Consider the following 23,670-nt stretch of genomic DNA (forward strand, 5'->3'; position numbering starts at 1 on the left):
GAGGGACAGTAGAACAAACTAGAGGATTCACTGTTTGCAAAAACTTTATTTGCTGGGGAGATGGGAGAGGAGAGGAGGTCCCCATTCGTTGCAACGTTACCATATACACCCCCCTCCGGCTTTTATTACACAACACTGCCTCTCTTCATATTGGTCTTGGTTGAACATCGCGTCAGTTGTATTGAGGACACGACACAGTGGTCACATTCTATGCTAGTCTATACTGGTCATTTGTCTACTGGTTATTCTGTCCGCATCAAAACAAAGACCTCTTTTACCTGGAGGCGATCCCTCCACCCTCTGACCCTCAGGATTGCATAACAGAGGCAGTATTAGCGAGTGAAAACGCATACCCTGCCACAGGTATGTTTTGGTGTGAATGAGGGCCTCTATTGAAGACTTATTTTGGAGCTGGTTTCATGTTGAGGGGATGAGGAGACGCATGTGCAGACAGACAGACATGCAGACAGACCCTGGCTGTGTAGGGGTTTTGTTCAGTTGGTTCATTGCTCTGTGCCAGCACACCTGGACACCTATTATTACAGAGACACTAAAATCTACATCTAAAGTGTGTGTGTGTGTGTGTTTCAGGTGCCGGCGGTGGTAAGGGACACGGTGGCCACCATCCAGGTCACAGTGAGTGGGGAGAAGGACTCCATGAGAAAGGGGGCCAAGATCCTCATCCAGCCGTCCACCTTCATCAACCTCATCCAGACAGACAAACCCATCTACAAACCCGGCCAGAAGGGTAAGAGATGCCCCCCCACCGCCCGCTAGTTGTCCCTCCCGATGCTTCTGAATATTCGTATGTATTATCTTCTGTCTTTGGATGGATAAACACTCCGGTTCCTCTGTAGTAGAACACCTAGTCTGACTGGACGGATGTAGGTTGTGGAAATAAGCCTGGTCATTCGTTTATTACTGGTAATACTAATGGCTAATACTCCCATCTGTGGTGCCTGATTCATGTGGTAGTCCAGTCAGTCCATACTATGAATTTCATGTCGTGAAATGACAACATTCCAGGGCAGAACTGCAATAACCTAGCAACCGCTCCGCCCAAGACTATTGTGATTGATCTTACTATGTCGATGTTAATAATTTTCTGTACTATGGCAACTGGCAACATACTGTAGGTTTTTCATCGGTCATGCCAATAAGCTTATTTGAATTTGATTGGTTTAAAGAGTACCCCCCCCCCCCCTATAACCGAATGGTAATTTTACTTAGAATAACTTTCTCCAGCGCTGACACAGCGTAAACAGTGTGGGGAGAGGTCTGGCCATAGTATGTGAGACTATAGAATACCTGACTGATGGTTCTGCCTTTAGCTTTCTGAGGGCCTTGGGTCCATTTATATTGACATGGTGCTCCACGCGCTGTGTTTTCTGACCCTCTCCAGTCCAATTCCGTATCGTCTCGCTGGATTCCAGTTTTGTGCCGTATAATCAGATGGTGAGCTGCTTCCTATTACCAGTGATCCTTTCAAGAATGTGTTACTCTGTTCACAGTTGATGTTACTGTGCTACTATAGCTTGGAGGAGGGCGGGGTAAGTGTTCTCTGGCAGCGTCTAACTCCTCTCTCTCGCTCTGTTTTCCAGTACCAAACAGTGGAGCTTGAGGTGAGATTGGGTCATATCAAAGTACAAACTCCTATTAAAGCGGTTGTCTAATGACTATGAAGGGGAAGAACAGTGTCCCGCTGTCCTCCAGACCCATCGTCACAAATGTCCTGCAGTTTAATGTGTTCCTACTGCTGTACCTCGAAAATCGAACCACTCTCCAAACACTCTCTCTCCACTTCCGATTGGTGCACAGGACCCCAACTCCAACCGCATCGCTCAGTGGCTGAACCAATCAACGGTTAGCGGCATCTTGGACCTGGCCCACCCCACCACCCCGGAGGCCGCTCAAGGTCGTTACGTCATCACCGCCTGGAATGAGAAGGGCCGGCGGAACGAACACACTTTTGAGATCAAGGAGTACGGTGAGGATGGCTGCCAGTCATGCTATATACATTATTATACTGTATCGATCAGGTCTTCCTTGCTATATACATTATTGTTATTTCTATCAGACCTCTCTTGCTATATACACGTTATCATTATATCTAATCAGTTTAGTAATCAGTTTCAATTACTATTTGCAAATTAACTGTCAAACACTGTCAAATGCAGTTCTGCCCAAGTACGAGGTGAAGGTGCATCTGCCCAGTGTCATAACCATCCTGGACACGCAGGCTACGCTGAGGGTCTGTGGGAAGTAAGTTCTACTGACTAGTAGTTGGTTGTAATGTTGAAGAGCGTTCTACTGACGACGAGTTAGTCCTACTGACAAAGGAGTTAGTTCTCGTGTTCAGTTCTACTGATGAGTTGGTTCTACTGGTGAGGTGTCTAATAGTATTTGATTATTATTAGTAGTAGTAGTAGTAGTATTAGTAGGAGGTTCTTTCCTGCCACAATGTAACCAATGGGCTGTTCCCCAAAGTACAAACCCCGCCCACCTGACCCCCCCAGGCAGACTCATGTAAACACTAAAGTAATTGAAAGGATTTCAACTAATATTTGGACCCAGGTCTGGTAAGGCTACTCGAGGAGGCTTGTTTGATTGTGTGTGTTTAGGTACACGTATGGGAAGCCCGTGCTGGGCTCTGTGAAGGCCACGGTGTGCAGGAGCAAGAAGTACTGGTTCTGGAACTGGTCCGATGAGCTCCGGGACGGGCCCACGTCAGTGTGTAAGAAGTATGAGATGACGGTGAGTTCTCCAGTCTGCCACACTCAAACCCCTACTGGGCTTGGGCTGGACCCACCCATCGTCCCTGAAGGTTGGCTCTGGGTGGGCGTGCGCTGGAGTCCGGCCCCTGATGGGGTCTGTTTGGTTCGTCCTGCAGACAGACAAGACGGGCTGCGCAACGCAAGTGTTCGATGTGACGGAGTTCGCTCTGGACAACTCCAGGTTTGAGGACAGCTTCCAGGTGGAGACGGAGCTGGAGGAGTACGGGACAGGTACAGTAGGAGGGGAGGAGTATTGGACAGATGGGAGGGGAGGAGTATTGAACAGGTGTGAGGGGTGGGGAGGGGATGAGTATTGGACAGGTAGGAGGACAGGGGTGAGGGGAGGAGTATTGGACAGGTAGGAGGACAGGGGTGAGGGGAGGAGTATTGGACAGGTAGGAGGAGAGGGGGGTGAGGGGTGGGGTGGGGAGGAGTATTGGACAGGTAGGAGGACAGGGGTGAGGGGAGGAGTATTGGACAGGTAGGGGGGAGGGGTGGGGAGGAGTATTGGACAGGTGTGAGGGGTGGGGAGGGGATGAGTATTGGACAGGTAGGAGGACAGGGGTGAGGGGAGGAGTATTGGACAGGTAGGAGGAGAGGGGGGTGAGGGGTGGGGAGGAGTATTGGACAGGTAGGAGGACAGGGGTGAGGGGAGGAGTATTGGACAGGTAGGAGGAGAGGGGGGTGAGGGGTGGGGAGGAGTATTGGACAGGTAGGAGAGGGGTGAGGGGTGGGGAGGAGTATTGGACAGGTAGGAGGAGAGGGGGGTGGGGAGGAGTATTGGACAGGTAGGAGGACAGGGGTGAGGGGAGGAGTATTGGACAGGTAGGAGGAGAGGGGTGAGGAGTATTGGACAGGTGCTTTAGGAGAGAGGGCAGCAGGGGTGTGGTGGATTCCAAATGAATGGCTGGCTGTGTTCTGAATCACGTACTTCCATACATGAAGTCTCCGACGTAAATTCAGGTGAGGCACGTACGTCACGGCCGGGGGGGTCAGCAGAGGTTAATCAGTCACGCATGACGCAGCACCAGCTGACTGTAGCTGTCATAGCATTGGTCAGCTCACTAGAGCGCATGTATTTAAGCTGTCAAAACATGTCATTGTTCGCGCTTGCCATTACTGCTGGTTGTGCATTGCATGCTCACCCCACCTCCTCCCCTGCTCCTCCTGCGTATGTCGATGTCATGTTGTCATCGTTGCTCTCTGTCCGGGGTAAGTTTGTCAGGTATTCCACTAGCGTCGGCTAGTGGATGCCAGAGTAGCCGCTAGCTGGTCTGTGTTTCTCCGTGGTGACCGTGCGCCGAAACGTCTCTGAATCCAGCGGTCCCTCCGGTCACCATGGAGGCAGAGACACTAGGCTGTATCTCCCTCGGAACCCACGAAGCGTCGGCCCGTGGAGGCCAGGGACTATAATGTACAGCAGTCCCCTTGTGGCTCTTTGACGGTCTTAGTGGGCTGAGTTACCTCCGAGCGTCTTCCCGATCGCGGCCCACTCTGATCGTCATTGAGGCAGGGGGCTAGATGCCGTTCCCCCTTTTCTGGGCCAAGCGGCCCAGAGGGGGGGAACACCTAGATTGCCTCCCCCTGCTAACACGCTTTCCATGTCGGTGGAAGGCAGGGGGCCCCCCGGACAGAGCACACCGCCAAAATTAATATGCTATGTATTATGCCGCATGTATAATAAATGTTCAAATTTGACAAGTGATCTCGACTGAATATATATTATGCCAAAAATGTATGTAGTATGTCCCAATACATGGTATGCCACATCCAGTATGGAAGAAATACCAGGATATCCTACTACATCCGGTCGTATTTTGCAGTATGCAAGCCAGCACACTTCTGGCTATTCTGACCCATAATCCTGTGCTCAGTGGAAATGATCACGTGCGAGTCGCGCCGGTGACAGCGGAGGCGTTATGATGAATCCCAGCTGTGGACCAATGTCACTTTATGGACAGCGACGGATGTAGTCACATTTCAATGCAATGTTATGACAGGGTAGGATGTCCCAATTAGATGCCTACTTTGCAAGTACTTTTAGGGGCAGCTATAGTACGTACTGGTAGTAGAAAGTATAAGTGTGTGATTCGGAACGCAGACACTGTTTTAATGGTGTTGACCCTCCTTGACCCCTGACCTCTAGGCTGTACTCTTTATCTCCAGGGGTGGTGCTGAAGGGAAGTGGCAGTGCCACCTTCACCAGTGACATCAGAACGGTCACGTTTGAGGACGTCCCAGCAGCGTACAAGCCAGGCATCGCCTACCAGGGCAAGGTGACCAATCAGAAGCATCAACCACAGGGAAAACAACACTGTTGGGCGGCATTATTGACAATGAGTGGTGTCAATATGTAATGGGTGTGGTGTCAATATATGTAATGTGAACTATTATGCCATTTAGCAGGCTTCTTTCCAAGTGTTCAGTGATTACCAACATTTTCAGGATCTTTATGAACCCACGGGGGATTGAACCAACAGCCTTTGTGTAGCTAGCTAGTCATCCTTATGTTTCCAGATCAAGGTGACCGGTCCAGACTCCTCCCCTGCTGCCAACGAGCCGGTCCAGCTGTTCCTGAGGGCCGAGCCCTCTGAGAGCTGGACCCTGACCACAGACTGCAAGGGCATGGTCCTCTTCTCCCTGGACACCTCCCGATGGAAATCCGGAGTATTCCTACAGGTCAAGCTCTTGTGGAATTGTGACCCAACAATTTGCCCTATGTCTCAGATCTAGGTTAAGTGTTTGTTTGAATCACCAACAAAGGCCTTTTTAATAAGTTATTTAGGTACGATAGGGTTTGAGCAGACCTTTTTTTGTGGTAGTCCCCTTGTGTGCTGCACATTTAGCGCAGTTTAGTGGGCAAGTAACGGGCTATGGCCACGGAGCAGCTTAGCAGGAGCGCTTATCTGCCATCACCACTAGATTAGCTTCCTTGCATAACCTAACCAGTGTGTTCTGCATATTTAGTTCTGGAACATTTTTTGTCCTGCTATCACTGAACTGTCCATGTTTTGTCCTGGGGGGGGTGGGGGGGATGGAAACAACTCTTCTGTCAATGTGTCTACAGTAAACGGTATGTATCGTCCTGTCTGTCCCTCACACTTCAGTAGGAAGAACCATAAAGTGATGCTCACCTCAGACAACGCAGAAACAATGATCTAATCTGAGTCCGTGGTTTCCAGATAACTTGACGGAATCCGTCTGGGTCACCAAGCTTTAGACTGGGTTCTTCCCCGATACTGGTGATTACGGCAGGGGATTAAGTAATTAATATCATCTAACACAAACTTTGTATACTGTACACACAAACATAATGGTTCACACTTTGGTCTGTGTGAAGTGTTCCTAAATCGGCTGCTCAACTGGAACAATTCGGTTCCACAGAGCGAAAACCAAAGGCCTTTTTAATAAGTTATTTAGGTACTACTGTAGGGAGCTAACCTAATCAACGATAACTCCGGCCTAGTAGACAAACCAAATTAAAAATGGAACTAAAAACGTGTCTACGTTAATAATACTCAGCGTAAGATGGTATAATTAGAAAGATCGGGTACTTTTAAATGCAGTCTAATGGATTTATTTGCCAAATGGTAAAATGAAGCAATCTGTGTTCATTAAAAGACATGCCTTCAACAATGGCTAGGACTTAAGACCCTTGCAACCCTCAGTGCACTCAGGCAGAGATGCACCGAGGAGTCCAAATGAGAAGCATTCTTCTACAGATTCATAGCGACCTTAGTAGGCCAGGTCAGAACAACCAACAGAGCAGCAGATAAAAAGTTATTCATACTTATCTATGGAGCTATCCTAGCTAAGCTCATAGCAGGATCATTCTCTACGCACAGACTGTCATGCAGCAAAATGGCACAAACTATCAGTTTCAGAATGTATGACATGATAAAGACTTTGTTATTCATAACGCCGCTCATTACAAGACGAGATGGCTGGGGTACAAGGCCTCGACAGTCGACAGATCAAATGGTTGACGCAAAACGATTAGCCTTGTCTACACAGTCAATTTGGGTTGACGTCAATTGAGATGACAGACGGTGCATGTTGTATTGATACGGTGACAGTCTTATCGGTGACGGCCGCTGGCCATCAGACGCCTTACTGTACATGACCATCGGAAAACTCATCTAGTCAACCACCAAACCAGCCTCTCATTGACGTTAACAGTGGTCCTCTCCTCCCCTCTTTCTCTCCGCCAGGCGAAGTCCGGCCTGGATAAGGAGGACGACCCTCCATACGTGCGCGGCCTGCGGCGGCCCGATTATCGCTCGGCCTATCACCACGCCACGCTCTTCTACTCCAAGAGCAAGAGCTTCCTGAAGCTCCGACCGGCCGGCCAGAGCTTCTCCTGCGAGACGGACGCCACTGTAGTCGCCGCCTACATCATTCAGGGGGAGGAGCTTAATAAGGGCCAGGTGGCTCTGGACTTTTTCTACTTGGTGAGATATGAGATCAGCTTTATTGATCCCCCAAGGGGATGACTTGTCTTCAGCAATTGACCAGCCTGGATAGATGGAGGTAACAGTTGAGCGTTAGGTAGAGAACAAGGTACCTGTTCTGTAGAGCCGATACAGCTACACCTGGTACAGCTACACCTGGTACATCAGTGGAATGAAAAGCTGTTCTAAGGCGTGGCGTGTGCTGTGTCCTGCAGGTGATGTCCAGAGGCAGTGTGGTGCAGCACGGACATCTACCTGTGGCAGTAAAGCAGGGGACAGGTACGGCCAGGGATACGTCACCTCTAACACTAGGATGACCTTCCCTTCCACCATCTCTAACATGCAAATGCTTTTATGACCTAGCAAATGGTTTTCTGTATATACAATAGTTATTGATGACCTTACTACCCTTCCACCATCTCTAAAATGCAAATGGGTGTATGGCCTGGCAAATGGTTTTGTTTATACAATAAAATGATTAGTCATTATAGGATATATTTTGGGCAGTATAATATTTTACCCTAGTTGTATGTCATGACTGGCTCTGGTTATGGTAGGCAGTGACATTGGGCTACTAGGAATACCCATTCTCCCTCCCTCTCATCCCTCCCCCCTAGTGAACAGAGGAGAGCTGTCTGTTCCCCTGCGGAGTCTGGCGGACCTGTCCCCCTACGCCCAGGTGGTTGTGTTCACCGTCATGCCCGGTGGAGAGGCTGTGGCCGACAGCATGGACTTCCCCATCCAGCTCTGCCTCAAGAACAAGGTGGGCTCCTCTCCAGAACCGCACAGCCAACAAACACTCGTTCTGTACATAAGACGGTGTTCTCCTGAGTACCTGACTGTAGGTATCTCTGGTTCTACTGAGTACCTGCTGACTGTGTAGGTATCTCTGGTTCTCTTGAATACCTGCTGACTGTGTAGGTATCTCTGGTTCTCCTGAGTACCTGCTGACTGTGTAGGTATCTCTGGTTCTCTTGAATACCTGCTGACTATGTGCTCGTGTCTCTGGTTCTCCTGAGTGTGTGGTTCTGCGTACGTGCTGACGTGTGTTTTGTGTGTGCAGGTGTCTCTGCGGTTCTCCTCTCCACAGGAGCTCCCTGGAGGGAAGACCTTCCTGAGTCTGCAGGCCCAGCCCGGCTCCCTCTGCTCCCTCCGAGCCATCGACCAGTCTGTCCTGCTGCTGAAGGCCGAACGAGAACTCAGCCTCGAATCTGTACGCACTGACCACCACATACTGACCACCACATACTGACCACACGGACCACATACTGACCACGTTCTTGACCACATAGACCACACTCACCACATGCTGACCACTCTGACCACTACACACTGAGCACAAACCTGACCACGCATGCTCTTAACTGTTTGGGTGCTTGTCCTCTGTGTGCAGGTGTTCGGGGAGCTGCCAGTGGAGAGGCTGTCAGGCTACCCCTACAATGTAGAGGACAGAGAGCCTTACCCCTGCCTGCCAGAACCACCACAACCACCACCAGGACCAAGACCTGCCCTAGAACCACGACCAATCCTAGTAACAAGACCTGCCCTAGTACCAAGACCAACCCTAGTACCAAGACCTGCCCTAGTACCAAGACCTGCCCTAGTACCAAGACCTGCCCTAGTACCAAGACCTACCCTAGTAACAAGACCTGCCCTAGTAACAAGACCTGCCCTAGTAACAAGACCTGCCCTAGAACCAAAACCTGCCCTAGAACCGAGACTATCCATTCAGGCACCCAAGAGAAGCAAGAGACGCTCCTTCTATTTCGGGCCCAACAACGAGAAGAATGACGTCTACAGCATCTTCAGAGTAAGAGAACAGACGCTGTCTACTACTTCTGTCTGAGATGGGGGTTTTCCCACAGCACGTCTGGGGATGATGATGATGATTAAGGGGCAGTTGTGGCTCAGGTGGTAGAGCGGGTCGTCTGATGACCGCAGGGTTGGCGGTTCGATTCCCGGCTCGTCCTGCCCACATGTCCAAGTGTCCTTGAGCAAGACACTGAACCCCAAATTGCTCCCAATGAGCAGGCTAGCCCCTTGCATGGCAGCTTGCTGGCATTGATTTGTGAATGGGTGAATCAGGCCATTGTAAAGCACTTTGTCCATTAAGGTGAAAAGGCGCTATACAAGTGCAGTCCATTTCCCGTGTTGGTGTTTGACCAATGACTGATCATATACTGTCCACAGCATTGTATATCATCTTTCATCTGGCTCCTGCCAATGGCTTCTGCTTCTCTTTCAGGAAGTGGGAATTAAGATCCTGACCAACTCCGATGTGAAGAAGCCTTTCGACTGTAACGCCCCTATGATGATGGCATATGGTGAAGATGTTGTTCTCAGTTCATGAGCTTGTTAACCTGGCGGTATTGTACAGTAACATGGATAGTGGGTTGGGTGTAGACTCTCTAGTACTAAGCCATTGGATATAGAGGGGATGTTTGCCTTTGAGAGGACTGTTAAAATCGGAATGTTCTCTAGAGTATGATTAATGGATTTCCCAGCCAGGGGCGTGCCGGAGAGCATGCGGGAGCCCGTCAGGAAGGACGGAGGTGAGAAGGAAACCGTCCGGACATACTTCCCCGAGACCTGGATCTGGGACCTGGTGCCTGTTGGGTAAACCACCGCTGTCTTCATGTTCATGATGGAAATGTTTGTGAAATGTCCAAAGTGCCAGCTTCCAGACTAACATGCCTCTTCCAGACTAACCAGACCAACCTGCCATCTTCCAGACTGACCTACCAGCATCCAGACTGACCTACCAGCATCCAGACTAACCTGCCATTTTCCAGATTATTCAGACTAACCCTCCAGATCAACCCCCAACCTGCCACCTTTTCTTCCTGCAGAGAGTCGGGCTCTGTGAGCCTGGAGAGGACCGTTCCTGACACCATCACCAAGTGGGCCGCCGGGGCGTGGTGCACCTCGTCCGTGGGTCTGGGTCTGGCCCCCAACGTCGGCCTCACGGCCTTCCAGCCATTCTTCCTCAGCCTCACCCTGCCCTACTCCATTGTCCGCGGCGAGGTCTTCACCCTCCGCGCCACCATATTCAACTACCTCCCCAAGTGCATCATGGTAGGGCGCGCCGCTCGTACGCAGCCGTTCTGCCTCCGGCTCCGGGGGGGGGGAGCAGAGGCGGAGGGATACGGGGGCGAGGGTGGTGGTTTAGAGTTGAGACCCTGTATCCTTCCACCTGACCTTCCTCTGACATGCAGCCATTTGGCTTTTCCTACGCTGCCATCCACCATCATTATCGTCACCGTTTAACCAGCCGTATTCATCTAGGATCATTATCTGTATGTACCTCCACGCCTGTGCAGACAGTCTTGTCCCTGTCCCCAGGTGAAGGTGTCTCTGTCTGACTCGGCCCAGTTCAGCGCCAGACCGTGTGAGGGCTGCCAGTACCAGGTCTGCCTGTGTGCCGACGAGAGCCGAACCTTCCAGTGGATCATCACCCCCACCGCCCTGGGTGAGACCATCTCGGCACACTCTCATCCAATCACAGCCTGCTCTCAGGCAGGGCCGAAGTAGAGGCCGGGGTTGAGGTAGAGGCTGGGGCCGAGGTAGAGGCCGGGGCTGAGGGCCCAATCATCTGTCAGCTCCGCGCCTCAGCTTTGCAGAGACATGCTGACAGGACTGACAAGTCAGGTCGTCTCTGACGAAATACGGGGAAACATCCCCCTCCTGACGGGGGACGGGTGGGGGGAGGAGGTAGTGAAGGAGGGGGAAAAGGGGGAGTGAAGAGAGGGGGGTGAGGGGAGAGGGAGGGGAAGTGTTGGAGAAGAGTGTTAGTTTGTTGTTAGTGTAATGTAGAAAGGCAAGAGGATTTCAGAAAGGGTGACATGGGGCAGAGATTGAGAGGGGGGCAGATATGGAGGGAGGAGAGAAGGGGGCAGATATGGAGAGGGGGAGGAGAGAAGGGGGCAGATATGGAGAGGGGGAGGAGAGAAGGGGGAAGATATGGAGAGGGAGGAGGGAAGGGGGCAGATGAGGAGAGAAGGGGACAGATATGGAGAGGGGGAGGGAGGAGAGAAGGGGACGGAGAGGGGGAGGAGAAGGGGACAGATATGGGGGGAGAGGGAGGAGAGAAGGGGACGGAGAGGGGGAGGAGAAGGGGACAGATATGGAGAGGGGGAGGAGAGAAGGGAGCAGATATGGGGGGAGGGGGGGGCAGCTGTTGATCCAGGGTTGATGCTGGGAAAACGGTGGAGGTTGAGGTGTATATGCAGTCAGGCAAGATTTGCATACCGACATCTCTGTGTACCAAGAGATTTTGACGTGTGTAACTAGGCATGTTAATGTGTGCGTGTGTGTGTAGGGGAGGTGAGTGTGAAGGTGAGCGCGGAGGCTCTGCAGACCAAGGATCTCTGCGGCAATGAGGTGGTGACGGTTCCGGAGGCGGGCCGCATCGACACGGTGGTCCGCTCCCTGCTGGTGGAGGTGAGTCGAGGCTCACGGTATCAACAACGTGGATTCAATAAATGACCCTCCCCCGCTGTGAAATAACTTAATATGAATTCATTCTGACCTCTTGGTGGATGTTGATGTCTGAGATCTCAGGCTCATTATTCCGTTTCTCTCTCCCAGGCAGAGGGAACCCAGGAGACGGTCACCCACAATGCCCTGCTCTGCCCTACAGGTGGGTCCAGCTCATGCTGTACATGCAGTATCCCTGATCCCCCTCATCTCCGCTTCTGACACTGGACTGGTTGTAGATCTGTCTTGAGTGAATGTGTGAAACGGCAGGTCTTAATCCCGAGGTGACCTCTGTCTTGTCTGTGTCCAGAGGGTCCAGTAGAAAGGGACATCTCTCTCCAGCTACCCAAAGTGTTCGTGGAGGGATCGGCCAAGGCTTCTCTCTCTGTCCTGGGTAAGAAGAAGAAGAACCTCCTCATCCTGCCCCTCCTCGTCCTCCTCATGACCACGTTGCTGACCGCCCCGTGTGATCTCCTCAGGGGACCTGATGGGCCGAGCCATGAAGAACCTGGACAGCCTGTTGGCCATGCCCTATGGCTGCGGAGAGCAGAACATGGTTCTGTTCGCTCCCAACATCTACATCCTGGAGTACCTCCAGAGCACCAGGCAGCTGACCCCCGAGGTCCGGGACAAGGCCACGCGCTTCCTGGAGAGTGGTGAGCGTTCAGTAACGGCAGTGTACAGTAGTGTTTAGTAACAGCAGTGTTCAGCGCTTCAGAATTTGCACTATATAATAATTTGACCTACAGTCAGATGTGATTATCCTGATGGCTGATTCTTTAACCTTCTGAACTGATCATACATTTGGCCCACATGTGCACTTGCTGCATACAAATTGATAACCAAGTGTTCAGTAACAGTATCCAGTAACGGCAAGGTTCAGTAACAGCAGGGTTCAGTAATGGCAGTGACCAGTAACAGCGGTGTTCCTACAGGCTACCAGAGAGAACTCAACTACAAGCATGACGACGGCTCCTACAGCGCCTTTGGGAAGAGGGACAAGTCAGGCAACACCTGGTCAGTCTGCTGGAAAGCGCGCACACACACACACACACACACCATGTCCAGGTACTCCAGTCTACTTTTAGGCTGTTTCTCAGTGGTAATTACAAATGTGCCAAGTCAGAAAAGCAGTGCCCTTCTGTTGTGTAATGTCCTGATGCAGAGTTGTGCGTCTCTGTGGACATAAATGAATTGTTAATGTGTCCTCAGGCTTACCGCCTTTGTGATGATTGCTTTTGGAAGGGCGCGGTCCTACATCTACGTTGACCCCGCCCACATCACCAAGCCAAGTCCTGGTTGGCCAGACACCAGCAGCCGGATGGCTGCTTTGCCTCAGTGGGGAAACTCTTTCATAACGCCATGAAGGTGAGGCATGGGGGGGGGGCGCGAGTCTGCAGGACCTGTCTGCCTGGATTACACCAGCGCAGATGTCCATGGCGTCGTTTTCGAACTGGGAAAACGATCCGCGATTACACATGAAATTGCACGTAAAGATCTGTTCAAACCTCATCTCACTAACGTTTCCAAAAACTCATCACAGTACCATTTAAAGAGCATATCAAACAGGCGATTTACGAGTTTGAGCTATAGCAATTAGCAATCAAGGGTATTTTCTTGGCTAGTAGCATAGTCTAGAATGTTGTGTTTTAAAATGCATTCATGCACACAGACATGTAACAAACAGATGGAAATGTATTTATTGGTGAATGTCGGTGTTGGTTGGATGGCTGGACAGCTGCATTTAAACAACATTCTAGACGATGCTAGTTTTTAAAATCTCTAATCCAAAAATAGAGGCTACTTAAATCTTTAATTGTAGGCTAATCTCAATCTGTGCTGCTGTGAACAGTATTATAGCCCATTACTACTGTTCACCTTGTTTGTTTATTTACATTGTAAGAGATGAATGGTTGTAAACCATGAACCCAGGTATATTGGAATTAATTTGAACTGTCCCTTTTTGGCCTGCTGAACACGATATCTCAAGAACGGCTCGACAGAATTTGTACATATTTGGCCAAAATGTCCAGTTGGACTGGATTAGATTAATTGGATTAGATTTTGGTATGCAAAGGTCAAGGTCACCATGACATCACAAAAGGCACTTTTGAATGCTAATGCTAGCTAATGCTAACAATAATTCTAATGCTAACGCTAATTCTAACCAGCATTAGAATTTGCGTTAGCTAGCTAGCATTAGGGTCAGGTTAGGTTGGTTAAATTGGGGTTAGTGTTAATTGCAACTTGCATTGTTGGGCAGAGGCATTAAGCCGCTATACGGTTTTTCTAGTTTCCAAAAGCCTCCGGATCTGCCCATTTCACTAGAACACGGCTCCAGATTTCGAGCGTCAAAACGTAGCTCCGGCCGTATTGATCGAGCTTCGTTTTGGCTATGGAAGTTTGATTGCTAGGGGTAGTGTGATTGCTAGCTGCAAACAAGTATCTTTCAGGGATAACACTGAGAAACGCAGTAGTGTAATCCAGGCCTGTCTGTCGGTCTGCCTCCTGGAGGGTTTGTTTGTTTAATCAGCAGGAGTCTGCCACAGGGAGGCTCTGTATCGGAGTTATCCACGAGTTTTACGAAGCTTTGTTACACAATACTGGCCTTGGTTTAGACTTCTGTGGTCAAATGACCAGGTAAACCCCCAGTTTCTGCCAAGGTGTAGGCCTAGCCCACAGTGTGATAGTAGTTGCCTGATTGTGTGAAAACATACGATGATTGGCTGACCTTATTCTCCTTCGTCGTACAGTACGATTGTCCGACCGTGTTTCTTCTCCTGTGACATTCCAGGGAGGCGTGAGTGACCATGTGACCCTGACGGCCTACATCACGGCCGGTCTGCTGGAGCTCGGGGACAACACCACCGTCAACGTGAGTCCCAACCATCGTCTCCTACCAGCCAGATCCACAGCCTGGACCTGCTCTCCATCCTAGCAGTGTTAGCCACGATGATAATGACCGATGCAGTGCTGCGTTTGGCCTAGCGTGTTAATGTGCTAGCGTGTTAATGGGAGTGTAGTACTCCGCCGATCTCCACGTTGGCGGCATTGTGCCGGTCTGAGCGCCCCCTGTATTGTCAGGACCCAATGGTGGAGCAGAGTTTGGACTGCCTGAGGAAGACTGCGCTGGCCGGAACGCCGGGCGATCGCAACGACTACTCCATCGCCCTCCTCTTCTACACCTTCACCCTGGCCGGGGACCAGGAGGTCCGGAGCAAGCTCATCTCATACCTGCACCAGAAGCACAAGAAGACCGCAGGTAATTGCATCTGGCTGGTTGGCTGTTCGGGTTCTAGCTCATCGACATGGCTTCTCATGTGTTGTCAAAGCCCATGTGTGGGCATACAGGTAGAGACGGTATGGATCAGTCTGTTCTGTGCAGACTTGAACCCCTGACTGACCCTCCGCAGACCAGGGCGTCTACTGGGAGAGAGCCGAGGTCCTTGGGAAGCGCCTGGGCTCCATCGAGGTGGAGATGACGTCATATGTGCTGCTGGCGCTGCTCTCTGGGCCGACCATGGACGGGTTCGGGCTGGACTACTCATCCAGTATCGTCCGCTGGCTGGCCCAGCAACAGAACCCCTACGGCGGCTTCTCCTCCACGCAGGTAGGTCCACACACACACCCCTACCTTAACTTGGCTCTGCAACCGGCGTACTGTCAATACTGACCCCTCGGTCTGTGACCAGGACACCGTGGTGGCGTTGAAGGCCCTGGCGAAGTATGGCGCTGCCACCTACAGCCCGGAGGGCGCCAGCACGGTGGTGGTGAGCTCTGCCGGCGGCATGAGGCAGGAGTTCAAGGTGGACCAGCACAACCGCCTGCTGTACCAGGAGCGGCCACTAGCGGAGGTGCCCGGGGAGTACAGGATCAGGGCAGAGGGACGAGGCTGTGTGTTCCTACAGGTCAGAACGCTGCCTCACACCTCCCACTCTCTATAGAAGGCCTATGATATGAACGCACGTCAACGGAGTGGGAGTTTTGGATCTGTATAGTCGATCGCGTCCTGTGATTTGATCAGTGTCAGGTGACAGTCTGTCCTGTGTCTTTCCGTCTGTCCTGTGTCTTTCCGTGCCGTCTCCTCCGGCGCGGATCCAGATGGCTCTGCGCTACAACATCCCGCCTCCTCCAGACTTCTCCGTCTTCAGCGTGACCAGCAGGGTCGTGGGGAAATGCAACAACACCAAGCCTGTCCTCAAGGTCGACGCCAAGCCTGTCCTCAAGGTCGACGCCAAGCCTGTCCTCAAGGTCGACGCCAAGCCTGTCCTCAAGGTCGACGCCAAGCCTGTCCTCAAGGTCGACGCCAAGCCTGTCCTCAAGGTCGACGCCAAGCCTGTCCTCAAGGTCGACGCCAAGCCTGTCCTCAAGGTCAACGTGGTCGTCAGGTATTGTTCCTCACATGGTGAATGTGATGGTGAATGTGATGGTGAATGTGTTCACCAGGGCAAGACACCAAAAACAAACTGACACTAAACTTGCCAAGGGCAACCGGAGGGAAAGCGATGTTTGTTGCAGTATCTCTGTGTGCACGTCTCAGGTACACTGGCCGCCGCGAGGAGACCAACATGGTGGTTATCGACTTCAAGCTGCTCTCTGGCTTCGTCCTGGTCAAGGATTCCCTGGAGTCTGTGAGTTCCATCAGCAGTAGTACAGCACTCAGTACTGAAGTAAATACTAATACACTTAGTTGGCATAACGCCGCTCACGGCCTGTAATGCTTCTGTTAACTCGTGTTCTGTCCCCGCATGTGAAGGGAGACCGCAACGTGAAACGTGTTGACCAGAAGGACGGACATGTCATCATCTACCTAGACGGCGTACGTCTCAAATATTTTACTTGTAAAGTTGGTCAAATGTTTGTATTTATAAGTTGGACAGATCTTAAGTTGGACAAATATTTTATATTGGAAAGTTGGGCAAATCAGTGGTCCTGGGTGGGTGTGAAGTTGGACAAATCTCTACAGCTGTAAAATTGGACAAATCCAATTTTATACTGCCCAATGGAAAAATCATTCTGGTTGTAAAGTTAAACAAATCTTTATGGTCTTTACGTTTTACAATTACTGTAAAGTTAGACAAATATTTAGTGTTCACAGTTGATTTGTAATCCACAAATGTTTCAAGGCACATGTGAGGGTATTTGACAAGTGCTGGGTGGATTTGCGGTCTAATGTGTGTGTATTTGCATTTGTGTGTGTGGTCCTGCAGCTGAAGCAGAAGCAGAGCCAGTCGTACACGGTGGTCATCCAGCAGGACGTCTCAGTAAGGAACCTCAAACCTGCCGTGGTCAAGGTCTACGACTACTACCAGACAAGTATGACCACACGTGCTCAGTCACGCACAGTGGAGACACAGATGCCATGGAGGAACATGGTTTGATCGACTCGACTTGAGAGTTCTGAGTTTGTGTGTCTGTCTCTCCTCAGGTGAGGAGGCCGTCACCGAATACAGCTCCCCGTGTGCCGAGGGTAAGTTCATCACCTCCTTTAACCACATCTCCAGTCTTCTCTGGCCATTTTCCTCTGCACGATTATGACCAAAGATGATAATTGCGATTATTTGCTTCAAAATGGTAATTGAGATTGATGGTGATTCATATTTCTATATATTAATAAGTAATGGCTTTAGCTCTGCAGTTTGCATATGACCTGCTGGGCTTGAGCAAAATCTTTTTCGTAACCACTCAGCGGGAACGCCATAAGTGCCTGTGATTCGTCCGTGTAGTCCTAGCACACAATTCAAAGCAAAATTATTAATCACGTTAATTGCGGCCTTTTGCGATTTAAGTTAATCGCGGAGGTCATAATCGCAATTTAGATTAATTTACGATTAATTGTGCAGCCCTAGTCTTGGAACATCCAACTAAGGGGAACTGTCCCACAGTCTATTGGGAGAGCTGTCAAGACAGGTGTAACATTTGTTTGCCATTGTTTACACAGGTGACGAATTCAACGAATTCTAAAGTGACTGGAGACCACGGCCTCCTGCAAATTGGTGCAGAGATTAACCAATTACTTACATTTCTGTGTAGTTTTACATTTACATTTGTGCAGTCTTTTAAGAGCCCCTACATGTCTGTGATTTTTACCTTCATGTGTGTATTTACATGCTTTTCACTGACCAACTGTGGAACTGCTGTAAAACGGAGTCGTGTTTAGATGCAATCTTTGTGCAGCTGCACTGTACAACATCCAGCAGTTGGTCAAGTTATAGTTGCTACTCGTTTACTATAATAACGATGATTTAATAGGTAATTTACAACAGTATTAATTATGATGGGTCTTTTATGACAGTTAATTATGATGGGTGATATCCAACAGTACATGTGAGTGTTTAGTTCCCAAAGGACTCTTTCTAGATGTTAATGACTTGAGACTGAAATAAATGTTTTGAATGAACTTGTTGTTTGGTGGAGTGTGTTCAAGAAGGACAATGACCAGACGGCGGTTCTGTAACATTTTACTAGATCTGACAAACTCCATACATTAAGGCAAGGCAAGTTTATTTATATAGCACATTTCAGCCACAGGGCAATTCAAGGTGCTTTACATGAGACATTAAAAGCATTAAAACAAAAAGCAAGACATTAAAGACATTTAAAACAAAAGGCAGGACAAATTAAAAGCATTAAAACAAAAAGCAAGTCATTATAGACATTTAAACAAAAAGCAGGACAAATAGAATACAGGAATAAAAGTTACAGTGCAGTATACTGATAAACATAGCTCCTCTTAGAAAGCAGTGGCAAAAAGAAAAGTCTTCAGGCTTGTTTTAAAAGAACCAAGAGTTGCAGCAGACCTGCAGTTTTCTGGAAGTTTGTTCCAGATATGTGGAGCATAAAAACTGAATGCTGCTTCTCCATGTTTTGTTTTAAAGTACCGCATGACTCCCAGACGGGGCCATCAACATGTGTGTGTGTGAGGCTAATGGGAGCTAGTAAGAATACAGTTTACTAACCTACTGTGTGTTCAGCGGGATCAACAAACACAGTGCATTGATACACCCCTGGTATTTGCTCAAATCAATTAGTCTTCAATGACACTTATGAAGTTTTTTTGTTTTTTTTTACAATACCGTCTTATTTCAATGGTGAATAAATGATATTTTCGTACAGGCATTCATCTATACAGTAAAGTCTTATTTCTTTAAAACATGGACAATATCCCAACAGTGATCTGATTCCTTTTGCGGATGCTGACCACTTAAGATGCTCCAGGGAGATGTGGGGGAAGCGGTCAGAATGAGAATATATTAAGGTCTTTTATCCCTAGTCTTCTTTCTATACCGACAGACGTCAAGGAGCTCAGGCATTGTCCTCATGAATTACAAAAGACATGGCTGGTCATCTCTGCAGGGTCACATGGTCAGAACCCAGCACACAGGTCACATGATCACAACCCAGCACACAGGTCACATGATCACAACCCAGCACACAGGTCACATGATCACAACCCAGCACACAGGTCATACTGTATGATCAGAGCCCAGCACACAGGTCACATGATCACAACCCAGCACACAGGTCACATGATCACAACCCAGCACACAGGTCACATGATCACAACCCAGCACACGGGTCACATGATCACAACCCAGCACACAGGTCACATGATCACAACCCAGCACACAGGTCACATGATCACAACCCAGCACACAGGTCACATGATAACCCAGCACACAGGTCACATGATCACAACCCAGCACACAGGTCACATGATCACAACCCAGCACACGGGTCACATGATCACAACCCAGCACACAGGTCACATGATCCCAACCCAGCACACAGGTCACATGATCACAACCCAGCACACAGGTCACATGATCCCAACCCAGCACACAGGTCACATGATCACAACCCAGCACACTGGTCACATGATCACAACCCAGCACACAGGTCACGATCACAACCCAGCACACAGGTCATACTGTATGATCAGAACCCAGCACACAGGTCACATGATCACAACCCAGCACACGGGTCACATGATCACAACCCAGCACACGGGTCACATGATCACAACCCAGCACACAGGTCACATGATCACAACCCAGCACACAGGTCATACTGTATGATCAGAGCCCAGCACATAGGTCACATGATCACAACCCAGCACACAGGTCACATGATCACAACCCAGCACACAGGTCACATGATCAGAACCACAGCGTAGTCTCACTCATCTACAAAAACATCTGAAACGTCACGATTGATCACAGCCTGATCAATACGTCACAATATCCTGATCAAGAACATCACAATGACACCAGTAGAGACTCTTATTAAACCTGGAGGGTGTGGTCTAGTCTGGTCGGATGGGTTTTTCCTTCTTTTTGTAGACTGATACCTCATGCAAGTCTTTCCACACCATATTCCAAAAACCTAAAACCTAACTATCAAATAAACTCAGATTGTAGCTAGTGGAGGAAGGTCTGGTCTAAACTCAGATTGTAGCTCGTGGAGGAAGGTCTGATCTTAACTCAGATTGTAGCTAGTGGAGGAAGGTCTGGTCTAAACTCAGATTGTAGCTAGTGGAGGAAGGTCTGGTCTAAACTCAGATTGTAGCTAGTCCAGCATGCCAGAGCCAGCCTAGGAGTAGGTATGACACGTATCAAGGCACAGTATGATGGGTCATATTCTCCATCTGGTATCTGTCTGGCCTCTCTAGCGCCCTCTAGCTGATGGTGTAGGCTGGCAGTGGTGGATGGCTGCTCCAGGTCAAGTTAGCAGGACTTGGCAAACGAATCGGGCTTTTCTGTTTGTGTGTGTGCATGTGTGTTTTGCACCTTTACAGAGTTTTGTTGGCAACATGACAGTATTAAACAGACACAGTGAAATGTAGTTCAACAGTGGACTGTCTGGGTTAATGAGAACTACAAACATGGACCCCTGAGCTGCTGTCTGGTGACACTGATAAATGTAGTCCCAATCTCTGATCTCTGTTAGCTGTAACGTTGATAGAAGACTCCCAAATAAGATCTCTTAAAATATATTTCTTAGATTATGACACCTCTCCATCACAAATAGTCTTACATAGATTCTGGAAAAACACAATCTTTATGGAGCATTCCATGAAATGACCATCATTCAGAAAACATTGGCATCATGTCATTTGGCAATATTCAACAATATAGTGTGTAAAAAATTTTAACTTTTAAAAATTAAAAAGAAAACTACATATTACGATAAGGTCTCAAAACCTTGAGTCTGTAACTAAAACAAGATCTCTATTTGGCAATATAGAAAGGCTTTGACAGTACTATGTTTTGGTTTATTTACAGTCTGTGTGTGTTTCTGTGGCGATGTCCTCCAGGGCTCCCTTTTCAATCCAAAACAAGGCAAGAGTAGAAAATTCGGTGGTGAAAATGTCTACATTGTAAAGTGAAGAGGTGAGTTTAAAAATATATATGATCAAAAGTAACAAAACAATAGAAAAGAAAAAGGCTTTTCCCGATGCTGGGAATGAGAGAGAGATCTGTAAATGTGTCCCTGACAGAGCAGTCTGGTGGTGACCAGGGTGATCACCACACCACAGCCACGCGGCGGCTCCACCACCATATCCCTCCGCCCCCCTCTCAGTTCAGGAACTGTGTGTATCCCTCCGCCCCCCTCTCAGTTCAGGAACTGTGTGTATCCCTCCGCCCCGGTGACGATGACATCCATCCAGATCCTCATGGCCTCGGGGGAAGGAGCAACCATGTAGTACAGCCTGTCATGAGTCTTCACACAGAAAGTCAATGAAGGGTTGGGGCTCTGGAATGGGGAGGGAGGGAGGGAGGGAGGGAGAGAAAGAGGGGGGGGGGGAGGGTGTGATCGTAAAATAACTGATCTAGTCAAAAGGATTTACCAAGATTCGTTCAAAAGGTTAAGTCTGGTTTATTGTGAAAAGCATACGAGCGCAAGGACTTCCTGAAAACGCAACAAGGGTGGTTTATTCAGCGAAGTGCCCGTTTGGTCTTCTGCTGTGCCTTATATGCAGTCAAACCACAGGTAAGGTCCTTCCAGGATGTGATTGGCTACTGCATTGTACATCATATGAAATGGCAGGCGTGGCCAAGAGTACAGACATGTGACATGAGAAAAAGGGCGGCAATTGGGGACAAAGGATGGCAAAGGATGGTTATTCTATTGTAGACAGATGGCCTTCTGGAAGCCATTTTGTATGTTAGCACAGCTATGTGAATATTTGGGGGAGGTGATGAATTACTAAAGGAGTGAGAGGACAAAGGTTTAAGGTGTTTGGATGTAAATTCCTCAACAATCCCCCATTTGTGCCTGAACAGGTACACAAAAATAAAATATAAAATCCAAACACAAAGTGTAAACATTCAGCTATGCTATACATGTGGAAAGGAAATAATCTCTCCACTAGGTGGAGAAAAAAAAAAAAAAATTTTTTTTTTTTTTTTTTTTTTTAATTTTATTGTGAAATATTTAACAAAAAAAAGATTATTCTCTTTCCACGTGAAAAATCACGCACCAAAACCCCTTGTTTCAGAAATATGTCAGGAAACAAGGTAAAAAAGATGACATGATTATATACTATTTATAGTCTAAAAGTGGACAACCATTCACCAAAAAAACTTGATTTTAAAGTTTGAACAAGGCAAAAAGATGAAATGGTTACCAGTGTAAGAAGAGCAAAAAAACTCTTGGTCAATTTAGAGGAAAAACCCAAACTTATTTATCAACTCATGTTTCAACCATTGTAACTCTTGTAAACAAATATGATATTTTTTCAAGATAATTTCAAAGTTCATTCACTCTTGTTGTGAATAATCGCATGTAATTTCCTCTGGATCATAGCTTCCATGTTTGCGTCTCTGAATGTTTAATGTAGGTTCCAGTGTGTGCGGTTAGAGGTGCAGTCATTGCTGTTGAGATTGTCCACGTTGTCATACCACAACCACGAGAAGGAGGTGACCGGCAAGGTCAGTCTCCGATTGCTCATCAGAGGAGAGGAGAGTGTGGCGGTGACCGTCAAGGTCAGTCTCCGATTGCTCATCAGAGGAGAGGACAGTGTGGCAGTGACCGCTTTGCCCTTGAGATCTCTGGTTCGGCTGCATGGACCGTCCTCTCAGCTACTTTTGACAGCTATTCCACACAGGCCAGAATGTCCTGGTGCTGATTGTTCCATCTTTGACGGGTAGGTTCATCCCGCAACATCTACTTCTCTTCCATGTTTTCTGGCCTGTTCTCAGGCTGCTCATCTGCTCCTGGTAGTCTGTCTTCCCATTGGGCAGGTCTGCACAGAGCGGTCAGCCAGCGAGCTCTCGGAAGGTGAGGAGGGAGTCCCTGTCCTGGTCCTGCAGGGTGAAGGCGCGGTGGGACACGGTGTCCGTGTGGACACCACACAGCCAGGGCGCCAGCAGCACGTACAGGCTCTTGAACTGAGCCCGGTCCACACGGTACTGCTCCACGTAGGGCCGGCCCGTGTTATTGTGTTATTCAGTCAGGAAAACTTAAACAGGGTGTCTGTTCAAGTGTCATTAGAGCCAGTCGGCTCGTCAGTCTATGTAGTTTGTCAGTGGGGAATCTAGCTTTTGTAATCTTGGATCTAGGCTCTGCAGTAGCCTACAGTGACATCAGGGGCAGTGTAAGAATGACTTTAACACGCCCAGTCCCCAGTCATGATCAAGGCAATTGGATTTGGCTCTAGAATTTCTCTCCCGATTTTATGAAATAAAATAAAATAAACACATTCTCGTCTCAACAAAATAACTCCCCCTAAGGGTAGAAACAAATGTCCTGAAGTCAGGATAAAACAGAGATGGGGGAAAAAAATTGCATCACTCAAATAAAATGACACTAAAATGAACTGGCTTCATTTACAATTAAGAAAACATCAATTATCAATTAATCAAAAAATCCATCAAAGCTTCATTTGTATAGCTAAAATTGTATATCTAAAACTTCCCTCTTCTGCATTTGAGGACAGAGTATTTGGGCACCGCTTCGGACAAAAT

General features: G+C 48.7%; 1 protein-coding gene across 1 annotated transcript; it reads left to right on the forward strand.

Moving 5' to 3' along the window:
• Positions 1-365: 365 nt before the first annotated feature.
• On the forward strand, positions 366-17,915 carry LOC311325212 (alpha-2-macroglobulin-like; the record flags this gene model as incomplete). Its single annotated transcript, XM_084457881.1, is given in 38 exon segments — positions 366-373; positions 570-748; positions 1,403-1,455; positions 1,602-1,622; positions 1,819-1,987; positions 2,178-2,262; positions 2,622-2,754; positions 2,891-3,005; positions 4,941-5,050; positions 5,292-5,453; positions 6,986-7,225; positions 7,441-7,504; positions 7,843-7,988; positions 8,289-8,438; positions 8,619-8,756; positions 8,958-9,035; positions 9,471-9,549; positions 9,730-9,841; positions 10,075-10,300; positions 10,568-10,694; positions 11,544-11,665; positions 11,813-11,864; positions 12,012-12,095; positions 12,181-12,357; positions 12,637-12,718; positions 12,914-12,981; positions 12,984-13,069; positions 14,496-14,576; positions 14,786-14,963; positions 15,115-15,311; positions 15,394-15,609; positions 15,803-15,904; positions 16,073-16,089; positions 16,242-16,332; positions 16,458-16,520; positions 16,912-17,017; positions 17,130-17,171; positions 17,643-17,915. Coding segments are annotated over 38 exon segments (4,182 nt in total). The 3' UTR covers positions 17,666-17,915.
• Between the last annotated feature and the right edge of the window lie 5,755 nt (positions 17,916-23,670).

Source organism: Borostomias antarcticus (genome assembly GCF_949987555.1).
Source record: "Borostomias antarcticus genome assembly, chromosome: 24".
Lineage (NCBI taxonomy): Eukaryota > Metazoa > Chordata > Actinopteri > Stomiiformes > Stomiidae > Borostomias > Borostomias antarcticus.